This window comes from Chiloscyllium punctatum, chromosome 4 (genome assembly GCF_047496795.1).
Source record: "Chiloscyllium punctatum isolate Juve2018m chromosome 4, sChiPun1.3, whole genome shotgun sequence".
Classification (NCBI taxonomy): domain Eukaryota; kingdom Metazoa; phylum Chordata; class Chondrichthyes; order Orectolobiformes; family Hemiscylliidae; genus Chiloscyllium; species Chiloscyllium punctatum.
In genome coordinates this window covers 91335575-91357322 of record NC_092742.1, presented here as the reverse complement: position 1 = coordinate 91357322, position 21748 = coordinate 91335575, and the positions used below count along the sequence as shown (strand labels likewise).

At 49.8% G+C, this 21748-nt stretch overlaps 1 protein-coding gene across 3 annotated transcripts in view; it reads right to left on the bottom strand.

Annotated features, from left to right (window-relative positions):
• The window catches only part of tyro3 (TYRO3 protein tyrosine kinase), a 98166-nt gene extending 78712 nt beyond the window's left edge, over positions 1–19454 (bottom strand). For 2 of the 3 annotated variants that reach the window (XM_072569289.1, XM_072569290.1), the window contains exon 1: positions 18963–19454. In XM_072569289.1, the coding sequence (XP_072425390.1) occupies positions 18963–19017 (55 nt within the window). In that variant the 5' untranslated portion in view covers positions 19018–19454. Of the gene's footprint in view, positions 1–10892; positions 11356–18962 lie in introns of those variants that run through there. The other variant, XM_072569291.1, reaches the window with a different exon arrangement.
• Between the last annotated feature and the right edge of the window lie 2294 nt (positions 19455–21748).

Here is a 21748-nt window from a genome sequence, read left to right as displayed (position 1 = left end):
CAGAGGAGCTTCAACCAGGATGTTGCCTGGGATGGAGGGCTGTTACAAGGAGAGACTGGACAGGCTGGGTTTGTTTTCTTTGGAGCAGAGGAGGCTGGTTGTGGGGGATGGGTTTTATATGAGAGGCATAGGCAGGGTAGATAGCGAGAATCTTTTCCCTGCGGTCTAAGACCAGAGGATATAGGTTTAAGGTGAGGAGTAAGTGGGGACCTGAAGAAAGGTTATTTTTTCAGCCAGAGGGTTGTAGAAGTATGAAACGTGTTGCCCGAGAGGGTAGTAAAGGCAGGTACTCTCTCTCTGACTTACAGAAATGAAATGGGGGCCGAATAAAAGTACCAGCACATTGGTGGGGGGAGGTTGGTGGGGGCGGGTGCTCAGAAATGACCGAATGAGTTGGAAACACTTGCGAGGGAAACTAAGAACGTGAGGAGACATTTCACAAGATCAATGCGAAGTAAGAAAAAAACAGATGGTCTGAGAATGGGGTGGAAATAACTAAGGATGAATACGAAAGGTAATGAGGAGTCTTGTTAGAGAGGTATCTCAATATATACAAGAACTCCAGAACAACGGTCAGCTGCTCAGTTGCTTACAGTGTGGCTCTAATAATGTCAAGGTGTGGTTTCAATGGCAATGCAGGTCAAATCTGGGATCGGAACGCTCTGACTGATTATCAGCGAAAACCTTCCCTCAGCTGATGGATCAGAGCTCTTCCATGTTGAGGACCACATTAGAGGATGCATTGAATATACTCTCAGTCAGGGTCTTCAGTGTCCAATGACTGAGATGTGGCTCAATAGCACCGTGAGTAACCGAGCATCCCGAGTCCTGCTAGACTGACTGTGCGGCAGCTGGTGAGGGAGCCAACAAGAGAGAAGAGTTGATAGGACCATCTCCTCACCAAACTATCTGCACAGATAGGTCTGTCCACTGTGGTATTGGTGGGTGCGACTATTGCATGGGACCCTGTGGAGCCACAGCCCAGAGCTCTAGTTTGAGCACACCTTGAGAACAGAGTGTGCCCAGTCTGACCCCCGAGACACAAGAACAAGCAAGACTCATGGTCACCGAATCTTAGAGTTCTGAGTTACAAGGACAGATTTGGTAAAGACTTTACAAATTTGGGAGCAGACCTCCAAGAGGTGATTTCACCGTGGGGAGAGGAGTCAGAATCGCTGATCAGGGCAGGGAAAGCTACCGAGCAAACAAGCTAAGAGGAGAAAGGTTATTGTTCTAAGTAAAGGGTTCCATGTCAGTGGTTTGTGCATTCTTTACAATCAGAAATGGCCGAATGAGTTGGAAACACTTGCGAGAAATCTGAAGGATGTGTCGCTCAGCAGAGTGATAGGTAGATGGAACACAGCAAGGTGGGGACAGAGCAAGTTGCTGGGGTCCGCTTTGGAATTAGCGACAGAATAGGGAAGAGATCCTACTGAGGGAATATCAGAAGTCAGGAACTAAAAACAAAATGTCAGGAGGAATAAACACAGGATTATTACTCAATTTCAGCATGCACCCAGCCTGGGACAGAGTGGGAAAGTTATCAGCTGGCTAAAGGAGTGGTGTGGAAAGCAGAGATGTCAATGTATGCAACACAGAGTATATCAGCTGCTTCTGTGGTAAAATCCTAGGGTCCGAGACACTGTGTTCTATAAAAGAATAACACAGGGTGGGACAGGGACAGCTAGAATGGACAGAAACCTAACAGTAAAGCATCAGGAGAAGACAGCAAAGGTCAAGCTAAAGGAAGGAGTAAAAGCATAAATAGTCAAAGAGCAGGAAAAGTCATAGAAGGTAAAGATAACGACTAAAGACAGTGACAGAGGGGTAATACACACAAAAAGAAAACGATTTGAACTGCCACCATCACAAGCACATCCTTCCTTAAATATGGAGAAGGCTGCACAGAGTATTATGGGTGGTGGGTGTCGCTGGTCGGGCCAGCAGTCATTGCCGATTCCTGAGATGGTGAGCTGCCTTCTTGAACCACTGCAGACCATGTGTTGTAGGGTGACCCACAATCCCCTTGGGGAGGGAGTTCCAGGATGTTGACCCAGTGACAGGGGGGGTGGTGATCTGAAATCTGGTGGGACGGGGTTAAGGTGATAATGAAGGGGCCGATGCGGCCTACTTTCAGCTGTCGAGGCTCATGAGGCCAGGAAGGTCGAGGCAAACTGGAATTTTGTGCAGGTTAAGTGAATTGGCCCTAGTGTTAGGTGCATTTGTCAGGGGTATATATAGGGTAGGGGAATAGGTCTGGGTGGGTTACTCTTCAGAGGGTCAGTGTGGACTTGTTGGGCCGAAGGGCCTGTCTCCATACTGTAATCTAGAAAGCTGGTTAAACCAACAGCTGTCAACTTCACTGAAATATTTAACTGGTCGCCAGCATCTGTATCACCCCTCTCCCAACCTCCCTTCACCTCTGAGGCAAATTGGCTCTCTCCTAACCCCTAGCCAACTCTCCCCTCCCCCCCTACACGCTTTACCCACCTCCGTTAAACACAGATGTGATTTAATAGGTTGGTATTGGGATCGATTTTTTTTAAAAGATTCAACATCTCATCCAACCCTCACCCACTTATGTGTGGGAGGGGTGGTGGCGGTGAGGGAGGGGTCACCCATAAGTTACAGAAAGGGACATCAAAGAAGGATCACAGCACTAAAAGGTGGACGCATCAAGAATTACTTCACAAGAGTGTTGAGCTTAAAATAAACATAAACACACTCAGGTGGAAGAAAGAAATATTTGAAGTATCAACAAATATTTAAGAGGGTAAGACCCCAGGCCCGGATGACATACATCGTCTATGCTGGTGTTTATAGCTCATCTAAGACGCCTCTCATTCTGTCTGCCTTGTCTCAGCCTCTCTCAATATCTTCCTCTCTCATTCCGGTTTCTTCAGAAAGTACCTCAGCGATTTGCCTCAAATTTTTCTTGTGTTACTGAGTTCCACAGTATAACCACACTGAGGGAACACATTTCTCCTTATCTCCCAACTGGATTTACCAGTAACTATCTTATACTCTCGGTTCCTCAGTTTGGATTCAGCCAATGTGGAAACATTTCCTTTTCCCTGTCCTTTCTGTTGACAACGGAAAGGCTGCACATTAGCCTATACTGGTCGATTGATGACTCTGTCAAATCATTGGCGAACACCTAATCTTCCTCTACAATGCAAAACAAAACCCGGAAACGATCGAACATAAGCAGAAGGTAACATTCTGGAAACTATACTGAAAGAAAGACAGAGCTGATGGTCTCGAGACAGAAATGGTAATTTTTTTTTAAAAATTAATTCTTTGAAGAGAGCTGGTTCCTGTAACAAGTCAGGATTCTCAAAAGGCCTTCTCTGCACTGCTACACAGTGGATTCATATCGAAGGCGAAGGCAGGGTGAAAGGAAATGGATGGTGAATTTGTAAAAAGCAGAAAGCTAAGAACAGGGAATAAAGAATAGTCATTCGGGTTGAAGGAAAGTAAAACATTACCAGCAGGGTCAGTGTGGGGCCATTGTTATTTCTAATACACCTTCAGAATTTGGACTCAGGAACAAGTTGAGCAATATCAACATTTGAAGGCTGTAGCAAACACTCAGGAATGACGCAATATACTTGAGAACTTGGAAACTAGACATGGGAGTAGCAAATGAAACCTTAATTTAGATAAATGGTAACAACAATGGTATCAGGCACATCTTACAAAATACTAAACTGAATGGGTTGGAGAACAAAGGGAACTAGGAAGAGATGAATAAATCATTGAACGCAGCAATACAGCTAAGCAAAACAATTACAAGTGCCAACACAGCACTGAGATTTATTTGTAGGAGTCTAAAGTTCAGAAGTGGTCAAAGCCTCATTAAACTGATATCGGACTCTGGTCAGATTGTGTTCAGAGGGCTATGGACATATCTAGTCTTTACACTGTGAAAGGTTTAAAAGAAATTTGGTAAAGGATGGCAACAGAACTGAAAGATACCAGCTGTCAGGAAAGACTAAACAAGTCAAATCTGCTGCTTGAGAAAGGGATGTAGGTTGACCAACTTTTTAAGATATCAATGGAAAGGATAGGGAAAGAGAAACGTTGGCAAAATCCAAACTGGAGAACCTAAACTATAAGGTAGTTACTGATAAATCCAATTGGGAAATACGGAGAAATGTGTTCACTCAGTGTGGTTATACTGTGGAACTCAGTTCCCCTAGAAATATTTGAGGCCAGTGCTATAGCTTTATGGAATTGTTAAGGAAATGCAAATTGGAAAAAAGGACGAATCATACTGTGGACTCTCAGGTACAGTAATGTTAGGAATGACTGAAGAATCGATTAGTTATTACACTGGTGGGTGTGGGGAAGGGGCTGCGGGGAAAATTCTGGAGTCAGTCTGAAAGGATGTGCTAAGGTAGGCTGAAGGCCTTCTCAAACTGGGATGCGTCTGGATGGGAGAACCTTCCTCAAACTGGGATGTGTCTAGATGGAACAACCTTCCTCAAAGTGGGATGTATCTGGATGGGACAACTGTCTTCAAACTGGGATGTGTCTAGATGGAACAACCTTCCTCAAATTGGGATGTATCTGGATGGGACAACTGTCTTCAAACTGGGATGTGTCTGGATGGGACAACCTTCCTCAAATTGGGATGTATCTGAATGGGACAACCTTCCTCAAATTGGGATGTGTCTGGATGGGACAACCTTCCTCAAACTGGGATGTGTCTGGATGGGATAACCCTCCTCAAATTGGGATGTGTCTGGATGGAACAACCTTCCTCAAACTGGGATGTGTCTGGATGGGACAACTGTCTTCAAACTGGGATGTGTCTAGATGGAACAACCTTCCTCAAATTGGGATGTATCTGGATGGGACAACTGTCTTCAAACTGGGATGTGTCTGGATGGGACAACCTTCCTCAAATTGGGATGTATCTGAATGGGACAACCTTCCTCAAATTGGGATGTGTCTGGATGGGACAACCTTCCTCAAACTGGGATGTGTCTGGATGGGACAACCCTCCTCAAATTGGGATGTGTCTGGATGGAACAACCTTCCTCAAACTGGGATGTGTCTGGATGGGACAACCTTCCTCAAACTGGGATCTGTCCAGATGGGACACGTAGAGTCTGCAGATGGAGGACAACCAGATACAAAGTTAGAAACACCTCTCATTCACAAATGTTCTAATGTATGAAGGTATAAAGGACCTCTATTTCTCCATTGACCACTGAACCCCTTTCCTGTTCCCCTTACCACAGACCCATTTTAAGGTGAGGGGCAGGAAGTTTAGAGGAGATGTGAGGAAAATGTTTCTTACTCAGATTGTGGTGGGGTCTGGAATGAACTGCCTGGGGGAAGGTAGTCGAGCCAGAAAAACCTCACAACCTTTGGATGAGTAATTGAAATGTTCCAGCATTCAAGGTGGAAAGTGAGATTAGCGTAGATTTCAAGTGGCTTTTTGTTAGTACATACTCAATGGGCCAAAGAGCCTCTTGTGTACTCTATGATTCTAATTAAACTGGATGTTTTGATTCTAAGTGCAGCTATTGATATATTACATGTGTCAGCTCCCCAGCTATTTTCCATGAGGCCACTTCTACCTCCCATCCACCCTAATGAAGGAGTTACTCGGGGGGAGGGCCAATGGAGTGAGGGACGGAACAACGTTGAACCTTGACCTCTCCATCTGTACTACTGAGAGCCCAGAGTCCAGTGCCACATCAGCTTCTCACAGTCAGATTTACTTAGCAGCACCATGTACAGGGAAATCAAAGCTATACTGGGAAATAGGAGGGCTGCAGCTCAATTGACCAATCAAGACGGGAGGGCACCTTTGCCCATCCCTGCTCCCATCCCCACCTTCAGCGTGCCTCGGCACTGTTTGTTTACACAGCAGTGACAGCACCAGGCAGAGCTCCATAAAGGTCAGAGCATAAATGAGTCATCATGGCTGCACCCATCTCTCCTCGCCTCTAATCTGCAACAAGTCAGATAAAGGGAGTGATGTCACCGCTACATTATTCATCCAGAAACTCGGCTAAACTTCTGGGGACCGTGGCAGATGTGGAATTTGAATTCAATCAAAAAAACACACAAAAACCAAAAGAACTGCGTATGCTGTAAATCAGAAACAACAACAGGAATTGCTGGAAAAGCTCAGCAAGTCTGGCAGCACCTATGGAGAGAAATCAGAATTAACGTTTTGGGTCAGGTGATCACTCTGAACTGAAAACAAAGAAACGACCCCAAATCTGGAATTCAGAATCTGCTGATGATCATGGGTGGATGTGGAGTGCTGCATTTTGGTGGGGGCGGATTGGAGTGGGACTGGAGCACTTGATGGGGTTCCCGGGGAGTGTTGCTGAACAAAGAGATCTTGGAGTGCAGGTTCTATCTCCCTGAAAGTGGAGTCGCAGGTAGATAGGATAGTGAGGAAGGCGTTTGGTATGCTTTCCTTTATTGATCAGAGTATTGAGTACAGGAGTTGGAAGGTCATGTTGCGGCTGTACAGGACATTGGTTAGGTCACTGTTGGAATATTGCGTGCAATTCTGGTCTCCTTCCTATCGGAAAGATGTTGTGAAACTTAAAAGGGTTCAGAAAAGATTTACAAGGATGTTGCCAGGGTTGGAGGATCTGAGCTACAGGGAGAGGCTGAATAGGCTGGGGCTGTTTTCCCTGGAGCGTCGGAGGCTGAGGGGTGGCCTTATAGAGGTTTATGAAATCGTGAGGGGCATGGATAGGGTAAATAGACAAGGTCTTTTCCCTGGGGTTGGGGAGTCCAGAACTAGAGGGCATAGGTTTAGGGTGAGAGGGGAAAGATATAAAAGAGATCTAAGCAGCAACCTTTTCATGCAGAGGGTGGTGCATGTGTGGAATGAGCTGCCAGAGGAAGGGGTGGAGGCTGGTACAATTGCAACATTTAAAAGGCCGTTTGCCGAGCTGGGAATTTGTGTTGCAAACGTTTCGTCCCCTGTCTAGGTGACATCCTCAGTGCTTGGGAACCTCCTGTGAAGCACTTCTGTGATCTTTCCTCCGTCATTTATAGTGGTTTGTCTCTGCCGCTTCCGGTTGTCAGTTCCAGCTGTCTGCTGCAGTGGCCGGTATATTGGGTCCAGGTCGATGTGTTTGTTGATTGAATCAGTGGATGAATGCCATGCCTCTAGGAATTCCCTGGCTGTTCTCTGTTTGGCTTGCCCTATAATAGTAGTGTTGTCCCAGTCGAACTCAGGACGTTGAACCTATCAACAAAGACGGCATACTTAAACTACTGGACCTGTGCCTCACAACACACTTCACATTCAACAACCAGTCCGCATCCATGAACACCAACTAGCCACGAAACGACACGACCAGCTATCCTTAGTAGCCACACACTCAGATGACAAGCAACATGAGTTCGACTGGGACAACACTACTATTATAGGACAAGCCAAACAGAGAACAGCCAGGGAATTCCTAGAGGCATGGCACTCATCCACAGATTCTATCAACAAACACATCGACCTGGACCCAATATACCGGCCACTACAGTGGACAGCTGGAACTGACAACCGGAAGCGGCAGAGACAGGCCACTATAAATGCCGGAGGAAACATCATAGAAGCGCTTCACAGGAGGCTCCCAAGCACTGAGGATGTCACCTAGACAGGGGACGAAACGTCTGCAACACAAATTCCCAGCTCGGCGAACAGAACCACAACAACGAGCACCCGAGCTACAAATCTTCTCCCAAACTTTGAACATTTAAAAGGCATATGGATGGGTACACGAATGGGAAGGTTTATAGGGATATGGGCCAAGTACTGGCAAACGGGACTAGATTAGGATATCTGGTCGGCATGGACGAATTAGACTGAAGGGTCTGTTTACATGCTGTACAGCTCTAAGACTCTATGAAACCATTGTCAATTGTCAATTGTCCATCTGGCTCACCAATGTCCCTTTAGGGAAGGAAATCTGCCATGCTCACCTTGTCTGGCCTACAAGTGGCCTCAACCCACTGTGGTGTCCTCTGAAATTACTTAGTGAGTATCTCAGTTCAAGGACGGATTGGATAGGCAACAAATGCTGGTTATCCAGTGGTCAAAAAAATAAGGAAGCTGGGAAAATAGTCAAGTCACCTCAGTCACCAATCCTGTTCCTAACAAAGGCCATTAACTCTCAATGTTAAAAAATGAACAGCATCATATGGTGCTAGGTGCTCCCCGGTACCCTGGTCTGCGTCCATTCTAAAGCAAAGTCAGTGAAACAGATGATCTGGGTCATTGCAAGGCTGCTGCTCATGGGATCTTCCTGTGTAAAGAATGGGCTAGTGCACCACCTACGTTACAATAGTGTAACAATGCTGTCACTTTGAAAAGGTTATTTTGTCCTTGATTTGTTTTTCCTCAAGTGAGGTCGTAAAAGCAGAGGGATCACAATATCTGGTTTGACAATGGCAGGGGAGTGGCCAGTTCTTCCAGTTCAAGTTTTCTTTCTGGTTTCCTTTTGCTGTAGCAGAGAAGTTGCTGCAGTCCAAAGAAAGGTTACAAGCTTCAGCAGATGATTCTTAATACATAGAGATCATAGAACAGTACAGGCCCTTCAGCCCGCGATGTTGTGCCAATCTTTATCCTACTCTGAGATCAAACTAACCTACATACCCTTCATTTTACTATCATCCATGTGCCTATCCAAGAGTCGCTTAAATGTCCCTAACAACCCATTTCAAAGGAGAGACAAACAACCTTAAACAACGTCTACTTACGGATAAAAGTAGCAGGCGTTGAGCAAAGTAAGAGTTCAGTTTACATTCCTCCCCAGTGCACAGCACTCAGGAAACTTTTATTAAGCAATGAAAGGTAATACTTAAAATAAACAAGGCAGCATTATATTCACTCAGTGTTGGTCTCACTTCCCAATTTAGATTAGGGAGCAAGATCCTTATCCTCAGATTCAAGCTTAGTGTATGGTTTCTGTGCTGGTTAGAATATGCAACATAGAACATAAAACAGTACTGGCCCTTTGGCCCACAATGTTCTGTTGGCTTTTTATCCTACTCTAAGATCAGACTAACCTACATACCCTTCATTATACTATCTTCCGTGTGCCTATCCAAGAGTCACTTAAATGGCCCTAATGTATCTGCCTCTACTACCCCTGCTGGCAGTGCATTCCACACACCCACTACTCTCTGTGTAAAGAACCTGCCTCCAATCACCTTAAAATTATGCCCCCTTGTGATAGACAATTCCGTCCTGGGTAAAAATCTCTGGTTATCCACTCTACCTAAGCCTCTCAACATCTTGTACACCTCTAGCAAGTCACCTCTCATCTTTCTTCGCTCCAATGAGAAAAGCCCCAGCTCCTTCAACCTTTCTTCATAAGGCAGCATCCTGGTAATTCCCTCTGCATCTTCTCTAAAACTTCCACATCTTTCCTATAATGAGGCGACCAGAACTGAACACAATATCCCAAGTGTGGTCTAACCAGGACTCTACAGAGCTGCAGCATAACCTCGCAGCTCTTGAATTCAGTCCCCCTGTTAATGAAATCCAACACACCGTATGCCTTCTTAACAACCCTATCAACTTGGGTGGCAACTTTGAGGGATTATGCACATGGACCCCAAGATCCCACTGTTCCTCCACACCACCAAGAATCCTACCTTCAACCATGTAATCTGCAGTCAAATTCAGCCTTCCAAAATGAATCACTTCACTCTTTTTCAGGTTGAATTCCATCTGCCAGAACTAATCAGCCCAGCCCTGCATCCTGTCAATGTCCTGTTGCAACCTGCAACAGCACTTCACACTATCCACAACTCCACCAACCTTCGCGTCATCGGCAAACTTACTAACCCACCCTTCTACCTCCTCATTTATAAAAATCACAAAGAGCAGAGGTCCCAGAAGATATCCCTGTGGAACACCACTGGTCACCGAGCTTCAGGCTGAATACTTTCCATCTACCACCACCCTATGTCTTCTATGGGCCTGTCAATTCTGTATCCAGGCAGCCAGATTTCCCTGTACTTCTTACTTTCCTCCTTACTTTCTGAATGAGTCTACCATGGGGAACCTTATCAGACGCCTTATACACCACATCCACTGCTCTCCCTTCATCAATGTGTTTTGTCACATCCTCACGGAATTCAATAAAGCTAGCGAGGCATGACCTGCCCCTCACAAAGCCATGCTGACTATCTCTAATCAAGCTATGCTTTTCCAAATAATCATAAATTCTGTCTCTCAGAATCCTCTCCAATCATAAGCCGGATTGGTAATTGTTAGGATTATCCCTATTCCCTTTCTTGAACGAGGGAATAACATTTGCCACCTTCCAATCATCTGGTACTACTCTAAGTGGACAGTGAAGATCATTGCCAAAGGTGCAGCAAGTGCTCCCTAAACAACCTCCACATTTCTGTCATACATTTCCCTGAGAATATCTGCTCCCAATTTATGCTCCACAGTTCCTGCCAAATAACTACAATTTTATTGTAATTCCAACTCCCCCAATTAAATACTTTCCCACACCGTCTGCTCTTATCCCACTCGGAATTGTGATCACTATCACCGACATGCTCTCCCACTGAGAGATCTGACACCTGGCCTGGTTCATTGCCAAGCACCAAATCCAATATGGCCTCCTCTCTAGTTGGCCTATTTACATATTGAGTCAGGAACCCTTCCTGGACACACCTGACAAAATCTGCTCCATCCAAACTATTTGCACCAAGGAGGTTCCAATCAATATTTGGGAAGTAACAACCTGTTACTTCTGCACCTTTCCAAAATCTGCCTCCCAATCTGCTCCTCTGGGTCTCTGTTGCTACTGGGGAGTCGATAGTAAACTCCTAGACTGACTTTACTCTCTGAAATCTCTCCTGTCAGTATGAACCTGTTGTTTTGAATTTACCTTTTGCCAAGGGGTATGTTGATGGGGTGTCGCAGGAATTGGAACAGCTCCTTAGTTAAGTTGCTGTGTCGGGTCAGTTAAGTTTCCAATAGTTCAGTTATTCTAAATCCCGTTTTCTATTGTTCATGTTTCAACTGTAGTGTTTAAATAAGTTCTGTTTTGCTGAAAGCCGAGCGGTTTGGCCAGCTGCATCACACCTTCACATCTGCCTTTAAAATAAGAGGCAGTTAGACCCTGGGCTACCTTCTTAGAAGATTTTGAGGAGGTCTGGCCTGATCCAAAACAATAGTGACTGGCCTTCGAAAGCACTTGATTGGCTGCGATGTGCGTTAGGACAGCCCAAGGTGGTGAAAGGGGTTATATCAATGCAATTCTTCTCCTTTCAATTTTATTTTTTCCAAAGATGTGAGGCTGCCGCTCACTTATGCTGACGCCAGGGAGGATCGACGTTCGAAGTTCGGCCTCAGAGTTAGATTTCCAGCCACTTCCTCCCACCTCATCCCTAGCCCAGGTACCCTGTCCAACCCTGCCCCTTCCCCCAGACGCAGCAGTCACTGTCAACTGAGGCTGGGATCTTCCTGACCATGCAAGGCTCCACAAGGCCTGGGCCCTGGACCATCCCCGCTGCAATGCCTTCATCGATTTTATCCGTCAGCTCTGCACAGTGCTGTTCCTGTCTACAAGCCACGCCGGTAAACTGGTCTCCAAGTTGGAAAGCAACCCCGAAATGTTGCTTGCTCAGAACTCCGACTCGGTCATAACTGGAGTGAGCCACCCTGAGATGAGTGGTGAGTGGAGAAAACCCTCGCCAACCCCAGAGGTACCCAGCGGGCACACTCCTGAGGTTCCATTGGTATCGTCTTGCTGTGAAGGATATAAAGAGAGAGAGAAAAAGAGAGAGGAAGTGCAGGGGGAGTTCTCCTTCCCATTTTCAGAACTTTGGGGGTGAGGAGAGTGTGAGAAAGGACACAGTTGCCTTCGTCACCTCACCCCGATTTGGAAGTGGGGGCTTTCTTGTGGCAGAAAAATCCCAAAATTGGGTTAAAACCGGAGAGTGATTGCCTTCTGATAGGGGAGCAACATGATCATCGGCAGGAGATCACGTGTCGGACGCTCAGAGCTGAGCCTGTCCCAGCCCCACTGCAGCCTGTCCCAGCCCCACTGCAGCCTGCTCCCTCTGACCCACTGCAGCCTGCTCCCTCTGACCCACTGCGGCCTACTCCCAGCCCCACTGCAGCCTGTCCCAGCCCCACTGCAGCCTGCTCCCTCTGACCCACTGCAGCCTGCTCCCTCTGACCCACTGCAGCCTGCTCCCTCTGACCCACTGCAGCCTGCTCCCTCTGACCCACTGCAGCCTACTCCCAGACCCACTGCGGCATGTTCCCAGCACCACTGCGGCCGGCTTCCCAGCCCCATTGCGGCCTGTTCCCAGCCCCACTGCGGCCTGCTTCCCAGCCCCACTGCGGCCTGCTTCCCAGCCCCACTGCGGCCTGTTCCCAGCCCCACTGCAGCCTGTTCCCAGCCCCACTGCGGCCTGCTACCAGCCCCACTGCGGCCTGTTCCCAGCCCCACTGCGGCCTGTTCCCAGCCCCACTGTGGCCTGCTTCCCAGCCCCACTGCGGCCTCCTCCAGCCCCAGCCTCACTGCGGCCTGCGGCCTGCTCCCAGCCCCACTGCGGCCTCCTCCAGCCCCAGCCTCACTGCGGCCTGCGGCCTGCTCCCAGCCCCACTGCGGCCTGCTCCCAGCCCCAGCCTCACTGCGGCCTGCGGCCTGCTCCCAGCCCCACTGCGGCCTGCTCCCAGCCCCACTGCGGCCTGTTCCCAGCCCCACTGCGGCCTGTTCCCAGCCCCACTGCGGCCTGTTCCCAGCCCCACTGCGGCTTGTTCCAGCCCCACTGCAGCCTGCCCACCACTGCAACCTGCCCCAGTCCCACTGCAGCCTGCTCCAGCCCCAGCGGCCTGCTCCCAGCCCCACTGTGGCCTGTTCCCAGCCCCACTGTGGCCTGTTCCCAGCCCCACTGCTGCCTGCCCACCACTGCAGCCTGTTCCCAGCCTCACTGTGGCCTGCCCCAGCCCCATTGCGGCCTGTTCCCAGCCCCACTGCGGCCTGTTTCCCAGCCCCACTGCAGCCTGCTTCCCAGCCCCACTGCGGCCTGCTTCCCAGCCCCACTGCGGCCTGCTTTCAGCCCCACTGCGGCATGTTCCCAGCCCACTGCAGCCCGCCCACCACAGCAACCTGTCCCAGCCCCACTGTGGCCCGCCCACCACTGCAACCTGTCCCAGCCCCACTGCAGCTTGCCCACCACTGCAGCCTGCCCCAGCCCCACTGCGGCCTGCTCCAGCCCAACTGCAGCCTGCCTACCACTGCACACTGCAGCCTGCCCCAGCACCACTGCGGCCTGCTCCAGCCCCACTGCAGCCTCCCCCACCTCCCCCCCCCACACTGCAGCCTGCCTCAGTCCCACTGCGGCCTGCCCCTGCCCAGTCCCATTGCAGCCTGCTCCAGCCTACGGTGGCCTGCTCCCAGCCCCACTGCAGCCTGCCTCAATCCCACTGCGGCCTGCTCCAGCCCCAGTTCCACTGCGGCCTGCCCCTGCTCCAGTCCCATTGCAGCCTGCCCCAGCCCCACTGCAGCCTGCTCCCAGCCCACGGTGGCCTGCTCCCAGCCCCACTGCGGCCTGCTCCCAGCCCCACTGCAGCCTGTTCCCAGCCCACTGCGGCCTGCCCCAGCCCACTGCGGCCTGCCCCAGCCCCACTGTGGCCTGTTCCCAGCCTCACTGTGGCCTGCCCCAGCTCCACTGCAGCCTGCCCACCACTGCAGCCTGCTCCAGCCCACTGCGGCCTCCCCCAGCCCTACTGCAGCCTGCCCACCACTGCAGCCAGCTCCTAACCCACTGTGGCCTGTTCCCAGCCCCACTGTGGTCTGCCCCAGCCCCACTGCAACCTGCCACAGCTCCACTGCGGCCTGCCACAGCCCCACCGCGGCCTACCCCAGCCCCACCGCGGCCTGCCCCAGCCCCACTGCGGCCTGCTCCAGCCCCACTGCGGCCTGCTCCATCCCCAGCCCCACTGAGGCCTGTCCTAGCCCTACTGAGGCCTTCTCCAGCCCCATTGCTGCCTGCTCCCAGCCCCACTGCAGCCTGCTTCAGCCCCAGTGTGGCCTACCCCAGCCCCAGCCTCACTGCGGCCTGCTCCCAGCCTCACTGTGGTCTGCCCCAGCCCCACTGCAGCCTGCCCACCACTGCAGCCTGCCCCAGCCCCACTGCGGCCTGCCCCAGCCCCACTGCAGCCTGCCCCAGCCCCACTGCTGCCTGTCCCAGTCCCACTGTGGCCTGCTCCAGCCCCACTGTGGCCTCCTCCAGCCCCACTGTGGCCTCCTCCAGCCCCAGCCTCACTGCGGCCTGCTCCCAGCCTCACCGCGGCCTGCTCCCAGCCCCCACTGCGGCCTGCTCCCAGCCCCACTGCGGCCTGCTCCAGCCCCACTGTGGCCTACCCCAGCCCCAGCCTCACTGCGGCCTGCTCCCAGCCTCACTGCGGCCTGCTCCCAGCCCCCACTGCGGCCTGCTCCCAGCCCCCACTGCGGCCTGCCCCAGCCCCACTGCAGCCTGTCCCAGTCCCACTGCGGCCTGCTCCAGCCCCAGCCTCACTGCGGCCTGCTCCCAGCCTCACCGCGGCCTGCTCCCAGCCCCCACTGCGGCCTGCGGCCTGCTCCCAGCCTCACTGCGGCCTGCTCCCAGCCCCCACTGCGGCCTGCTCCCAGCCCCCACTGCGGCCTGCTCCCAGCCCCCACTGCGGCCTGCTCCCAACCCCACTGCAGCCTGCCCACCACTGCGGCCCGTCCCAGCCCCACTGCGGTCTGCCCCCTCTGCCTTTTAGTTACCCTCTGACCTGGCCTCAGCTGTAGTGAATGTGGCAGAACATGTGGCAATGTGAGGTTCCTGGGCTGCATGCCAGCAGTCAGCTACCACAGCACTGTCAGTGAGCGGGACACACCCAGACTGCACAGCTCATTCACCCTGTCGGGCTGAAAGGGCAGAAGGAAAGGCACTTTGCCACTGGTAGGAGGAATACATCTTGCGAAATCTGTTCAAGATGAGGCGGGCTCTGAGGAATCCTTATCAAGCTGCACTTCAGAAATGTTTAACTTCCTGGAACTAAAGAATCAAATCCAGTTTCACCAGTTAAAGGTGAAAACAATCTGGCCGTAATTAAAGTTCTCCCTGGACTGTATTTTCACCTAAATAGGCCCTGGTAAACCGGTTTCTCAAAGAAATCACAGTAGAGATTGTTACTTTTAAACCATACAATATGATTGCTTTTAAAGTCTGCCAAACACTTTATTCTTCACAACCCTCGCAAGCGTTTTCCTTCCTCTCCACCCTCTATACACCCTGAGCCACACCTGCTCTCCAGTGTGTGCAGACTATTCCACTGTATGCTGCATCACAGTTCAGCCTGATTTTATCTAGGCCGGAAACCTACCCACCTGTCGGCGGCACCAGGGGCTCCTGCGGGATCCAGGCTGTTTAATCGCACAGAACGCTGGAGAAACTCAGCAGGTTTGGCTTTGGAGAGGCTAGGCTTGGCTAAGGGTGGCTCAGTGGTTAGCACTGCTGCCTCACAGCGCCAGGGACCCGGGTTCAATCCCAACCTTGGGCGACTGTCTGTGTGGGAGTTTGCACGTTCTCCCCGCATCTGTGTGGGTTTCCTCCCACAGTCCAAAGGTGTGCAGGTAGGCTGGACTGGCCATGGGAAATTGCCCATAGTGTTCAGGGATGTGTAGGTGAGGTGCATTAGTTAGAGGTAAACATAGGGTAGGGGAATGGGTCTGGGTGGGTTACTCTTCGGAGGGTCAGTGTGGACTAGTTGGACCGAAGGGGCCTGTTTCCACACTGTCGGGAATCTATGAAATGGAATTGACGTTTCGAGTCCAGTATGTTGTTTCTGCAAAACAGACTTCCTACGGTTCTGAAGAATACCATGCCAGACCTGAAATATTGCGAGTTTCTCCAGCACTCTCTGTGTTTTCAGATTTCCAGTGTCCACTTTGACTATTCATTATTGCTCACTGCTGTCCTCTCTTCCCACACCAGGGTCATTCACAGTAAAGACTGAACTAACAACCTTCTGGTCTGAATTAGCTCAGTGCCCCACTTTGAAAGGGCTCTGCTCATTGCGTCAGTGCAGGAATTAATAGGAATACCTGCGCCAGAAAACACTTCCCTCTACTTTCCTTCCTCTCGACAAACAGTGCGACTGCTCAGGGTACTGAGTCACCAGGTGAACGGACAGAGAAGGGGAAGCGATCGGCTCCAGTCTCGTAGCTGCTCAGCAGCATATGAAGTAAGGAGAAGGTTGGATCATCAGAAAGGCATGCTAACACTGCATAGACAATTGACTGCTTTTATGTAATGCTGCTGTGAGGGCGTGCACCACTACAGAATGAGTTCAGAGCAGGAGGTTGGTTAGCAACAGCAAGCGGGTTCCAGGTAGTGAGGAGTCACGAGGAAGAGGAGCGCGTTCAGGTCAGCGAGAGGACTGGGGACAGGGAGCGGAATTGCGAAATGATCACAGCACGGGCAGAGGCCATTTAGCCCCCTTGTGTCTGTACTAGCTCTCTGCAAGAGAACTCCAGCTAGTCCGACTTTGCCCATGTTTTCCCACAGTCCTGCAATCATTTCTTGCATCAGACAATTATGCAATTCTCTTCCGAGCGACACGATTAAACCTGCCTCCACCAAACTCTCACGCAGTGCATTCCAGAACCTAACCACTCACTGTGCAAACAAGAATTTCCTCCTGTCTCTGGTGGTTCTTTTGACAACAATTTAAATTGTCTTCTGTTTACCAATCTTCCATCGATGCAACGTCAACTCTTTATCTGCTCTGTATCTGTCACGATTCTGAACGTCTGTATCCGATCTCCTCCCTAAGGAGGACAACCATATCTAGCCAGACAATCTTCATCTCTGAAACCAACTGCGGAAATCTTTTCTGTACACTTTCAAAGATAATCACCTATATTTTAAAATGAATGGCCCAGTACAGAGTGCAAGACTGCTGTGAAGGCTGAACCCTGTTTGATTTAGGTTTATCATCACTTCTATGCTTTTCCACTATGAGCCCCTATTTCTAAACCCCAGGAACACACAAGCCTTTTTTTCCTCAATCTGTGCTGTGACCTTTATCAATTGCTCTGACTCCAATATGTGTGCGTCCTCACTTTCTCTGGCTTTCCGCTGGTGGATGAACCTATAACCCGAAGCTCTGTAATGTCCCCACTCTTACTGTCAGTCTGTTGTCGCCATGGTATTGTATCATTTACATAGAACGCAGATAACAGTGAAACGCTGTCAGCCCTGTACAGGTTAATGTCAATGATGTCATTGCAATTTCATATCATCAGCAAGCACGAGGTCACTGCAACAAGCCAGCTACAAGATTAGAGCTCACTTTGATGGGAGGTCACTGAGATCGGGGTCACAGTAGGTGGGAGGTCATTGAGATGAGAGGTCACTGAGATTAGAGTTCACTAAGACCAAAGGTCACTGAGATAGAACTCATTGATGTCAGAGGTCACTGTGAAGGCAGATCACTGAGATCAGAGGTCACTGTATGAGAGGTCTCTGAGATGAGAGGTCACTAACAGGTCACTGTAACGAGAAGTTACTGAGACCAGAGGTCACTACGATGAGAGGTTATTGAGATGTCACTGTGATCAGAGGTCACAAAGATTAGATGCCAATGTGATGGGAGGTCACTGAGTTCAGAGGTCACTGACCTCAATGATTGGTGAGATGAGAGGTTACTGCAATGGGAGGTCATTGCAATCAGACATCACTAATGCCCGAGGTCACTGACAGGTCACTGAGATCAGAGGTCATTGGAATGAAAGGACACTGAGATCAGAAGTCACTGAGATTAGAGTTCAGAGGCCAGAGCTCCGTGAGACAGATGTCACTGAGTTCAGAGATCACTGCAGGGTAAAGACACTGAGATCAGAAGTCACTATGATGAGAGGTCACTGACATTAGAGTTCACTGAGACCAGAGACCACTGATATAGATATCACTGAGGTCAAAGGTCACTGATAGAAATCACTGAGATCAGTCGTCACTGTATGAGAAATTTCTGAGATCAGAGGTCACTGTGATGAAAGGTCATTGAGATTAAAGGTCACTGAGAGCTACCTTCAAAAGGACGACACTGAGATGAGATCACTGCATTGAGAGGTCACACTAACATGAGGCCACTGAGATTAGAGGTCACTGTGATGAAATGTCATTGGTATGAGATGTCGCTGAGACAGAAGTCTATTTTCCCTGGAGAGTCAGAGGTTTATAAAACCATGAGGGGAATGGATGGGGTGAATAGCCAATGTGGGGGGGTTCCAAAACTGGAGAGCATAGATTTAGGTGAGAGGGGCAAGAGGGGCAAGAGACCTAAGGGGCAACTTTTTCACACAGAGGGTGGTACGTGTATGGAATGAGCTGCCAGAGGATGTGGTGGAGGCTGATACAATTGCAACATTTAAGAGGCATTTGGATGGGTATATGAATAGGAAGGGTTTGGGGGGATATGGGCCAAGTGCTGGCAAATGGGATGGGTTGGACCAAAGGATCTGTTTCCGTGCTGTACAGCTCTGAAAAATCACAAACATGCTTTCTGAAACTCTTTTACAAAATGTACATGACACCACTGGGGGGGTCTCTCCCCAGCTGAGGGTTTGGGGAGGGTTGGGAGGGGAGATGGAGTTGCCTGCTCCAGTGAACACCACCAGGAACTGGGGTGCGGGGCAGAGAGTGACCTTCCAGACACAGACCTGAGCAAAACCACAGTCAGAGCATGGGGGAGTGAGCAGATTGGAATAGCCCTCCTCCCCCCTTTCTCACTCTATGAAATTAAAGGCCACCCTCCAGCCAGGAACACCAACCCACCCACACCTGACACCACGGGGGGGGGGGGGGAAAAGTTTGCAAAACTTCGGAAACCCTCGAGGAGCGACTCAGCTCGGCCCATCTTGTTGCTAGACCCCAATATTTTTGTCCCTTAAAAAAAAATCCAAACTTACCGCAGGTAAGCGGGAGAAGCAGGAAGGCGATGGTGAGAGTCGATCCCGGAGTCATACAGCCAAGCGGAGCCCGGGCTGGAGACGTTGCACCGGGGGGTGGGTGGGAAGAGTTGCTGTCCTGAATGGGTGTTGGAGAAAGGGTGGGTAATGCTGCCTTACTGCACAGGGAGATCCCACAGCGGGGGCAGGCACCGCTTCATGGCGGGGTAGAGTTGCTGCTGCTGCTGCTGCTGCCACAGGCGCACACACACACAGGAACAGTCAGAGCAGGAGAAATGTACAGGCACCTCCCCATTCCCCAGGCACCAACCGAGGAAGGGTCTCTCTCTCCCTCTCTCTCTCTGCCCAGGATCCTCCGGAGCTGCAGGGAGAGGAGGGACACACACACACACAGAGAGAGAGAGAGAGAAGCCCGGCTCCGGCACACTCTCAGCCAGCCCCAGTACACCGCTCTGTCCCTCTCTCTATCTGTGTGTGTGGCTGTCTCCGAGATCCAGGCCAACCCCCCCCCCACCCCCAGCATCACCTCCCAGCGCCTCCCCGTCACTGGCCGCCTTCAATCAACCGCATCCTCAGCACATCGTGCTTCACAGCAGCACCGCTCAGCCTGACCACAGACTGACAAGAGACAGAGACTGTACACCGAGAGACTTTACACAGAGAGAGCGCGCCTGTATACTGAGGAAGACTGTACACAGAGAGACGGTACACTGAGAGACTGTACTGACAGAGGTTGTACACTGAAGGAGAGACTGTACGCTGAGAGACTACACGGAGAAAGACTGTACTTTGAGAGATTGTACACTGAAAGACTGTACAGAGACAGAAAGCCTGTATTTTGAGAGAGACTACACAGAGAGATTGTACACTGAGAGACTGTACAGAGAGAGACTACACAGACAGAGATTGTACACTGAGAGAGGCTGTACACTCAGGGGGAGGCTGTACACTGACAGACTGTTTACAGCTAACTATATGCAGAGACTGTACACTGAGAGACTGGACTATCAACTGAGAAAGACTACACTGAGAGACTATACCGTGAGAGAGACTGTACACTGAGAAACTGTACACAGCATGAAACTGTACACTGGGAGACTGTACACTGAGAGAGACTGTACACAGGGAGAGACTATACACTGAGAGACTGTGTACGGAGAGATTGTACACCAAGGGACTGGACACCAAGACATTATACACTGAGAGACTGTACAGAGACAGAGGTTGCACACTGAGGAGAGACTGTACACCGACAGAGAGACTGTACACTAAGAGACTGTACTTAGAGAGAGAGACTGTAAAGTGAGAGACTTTACAGCAAGAGAGAGACTACACTGAGAGAGAGACTCCACACTGGGAGACTACATGAGATAGACTGCACACTGAGAGACTGTACAGAGAGAGAGTCTACACTGAAAGACTGTATACTGAGAGATTGTCCACTGACAGAGACTGTATAGTGAGAGACTGTACACAGAGAGAGAAAACACTGAGAGGGTGACTGTACACTGACAGACTGTATACAGCTAGAGACTATATACAGAGACAGACTGTACACTGAGAAGACTACACTGAGAGACTATACTGTGAGAGAGACTGCACAGTGAAAGACTGTACACAGAAACTGTACAGATAGAGGGAGACTGTACACTGAGAGACTGTACACAGAGACTGTATACAGAGAGAGACTGTACACTAAAAGAGACTGTAAATTGAGAGACTTACACTGAGCGAATGTACAGAGAAAGAGACTGTACACTGAGAGAGACTGTACACACAGAGAGACTATACTTTGAGAGATAGTGCACTGAGGGACTGTACACTGAGACACTGTACACTGAGAGATGAAACACAGAGAGATTGTACACTAAGAGACTGTACACTAGGGACTGGACAGAGAGAGAGACTGTATACTTTGAGACTGTACAGAGAGAGAGTGAGACAGTACACTGAGAGACTATACACTAAGAGAGTGTACACTGAGAGATCATATAGAGAGAGGGACTCTACACTGAGAGAGAAATTACATTGAGAGACTGTACACAGAGAGAGACTGGACTTTGAGCGAGACTGTGAACTGAGAGACTGTGCATTAAGAGAATGTACACTTAGAGAGTGACTATATACTGAGTGACTATATGCTGCAAGAGAGACTGTATACTGAGGGACTGTACACTGAGAGAATAATGGATACTGGGGTTTGAGTTACAGACTAGAATCTTTTCGAGGGGTTCATATGGTTTATATACAGAATAATGAATACCTGGGAGTGACTTCAAATTGCAATTTAATTGGAGGGTTGTTGTAAAGGCAGAGGTTTATCTACAGAATGATGGATACCTGGGAGAGAGGTACAGTTCAATTACTGAGCAAACGCTACAATGTCTCTTAACATCGATTGATCCAAATATGATACTCATGGTACTCCCTAAGAATTCAAACCTATCGGTCTTTGGCGGTGCTGAGCTGGTGTCCAAAGGATCAGTTCTGCGGAGTAATATCATTGAAAGATTGAATCGCTCCTAAACTATTTAGCCTTTAAACTTATGGTATCTTAAGTTGAAGTAACCATTTTCTTTTCAGTTTTATAACAATTGTATTTACCTTTTCATCAGAATTAAGGTTCTGTGATAACTTTTTTGATCATTCTAGGTGATTTTGACTTTTATTACTTGTGAACATATATCTGTTGAATGTGTCGTGCTGTCCTTCAGAAGTGTATCTCTCTTCCTGAGCTCTAACACTGAGCATCTACATGCATAGGCTTGATAACTGCTCTGGATAGA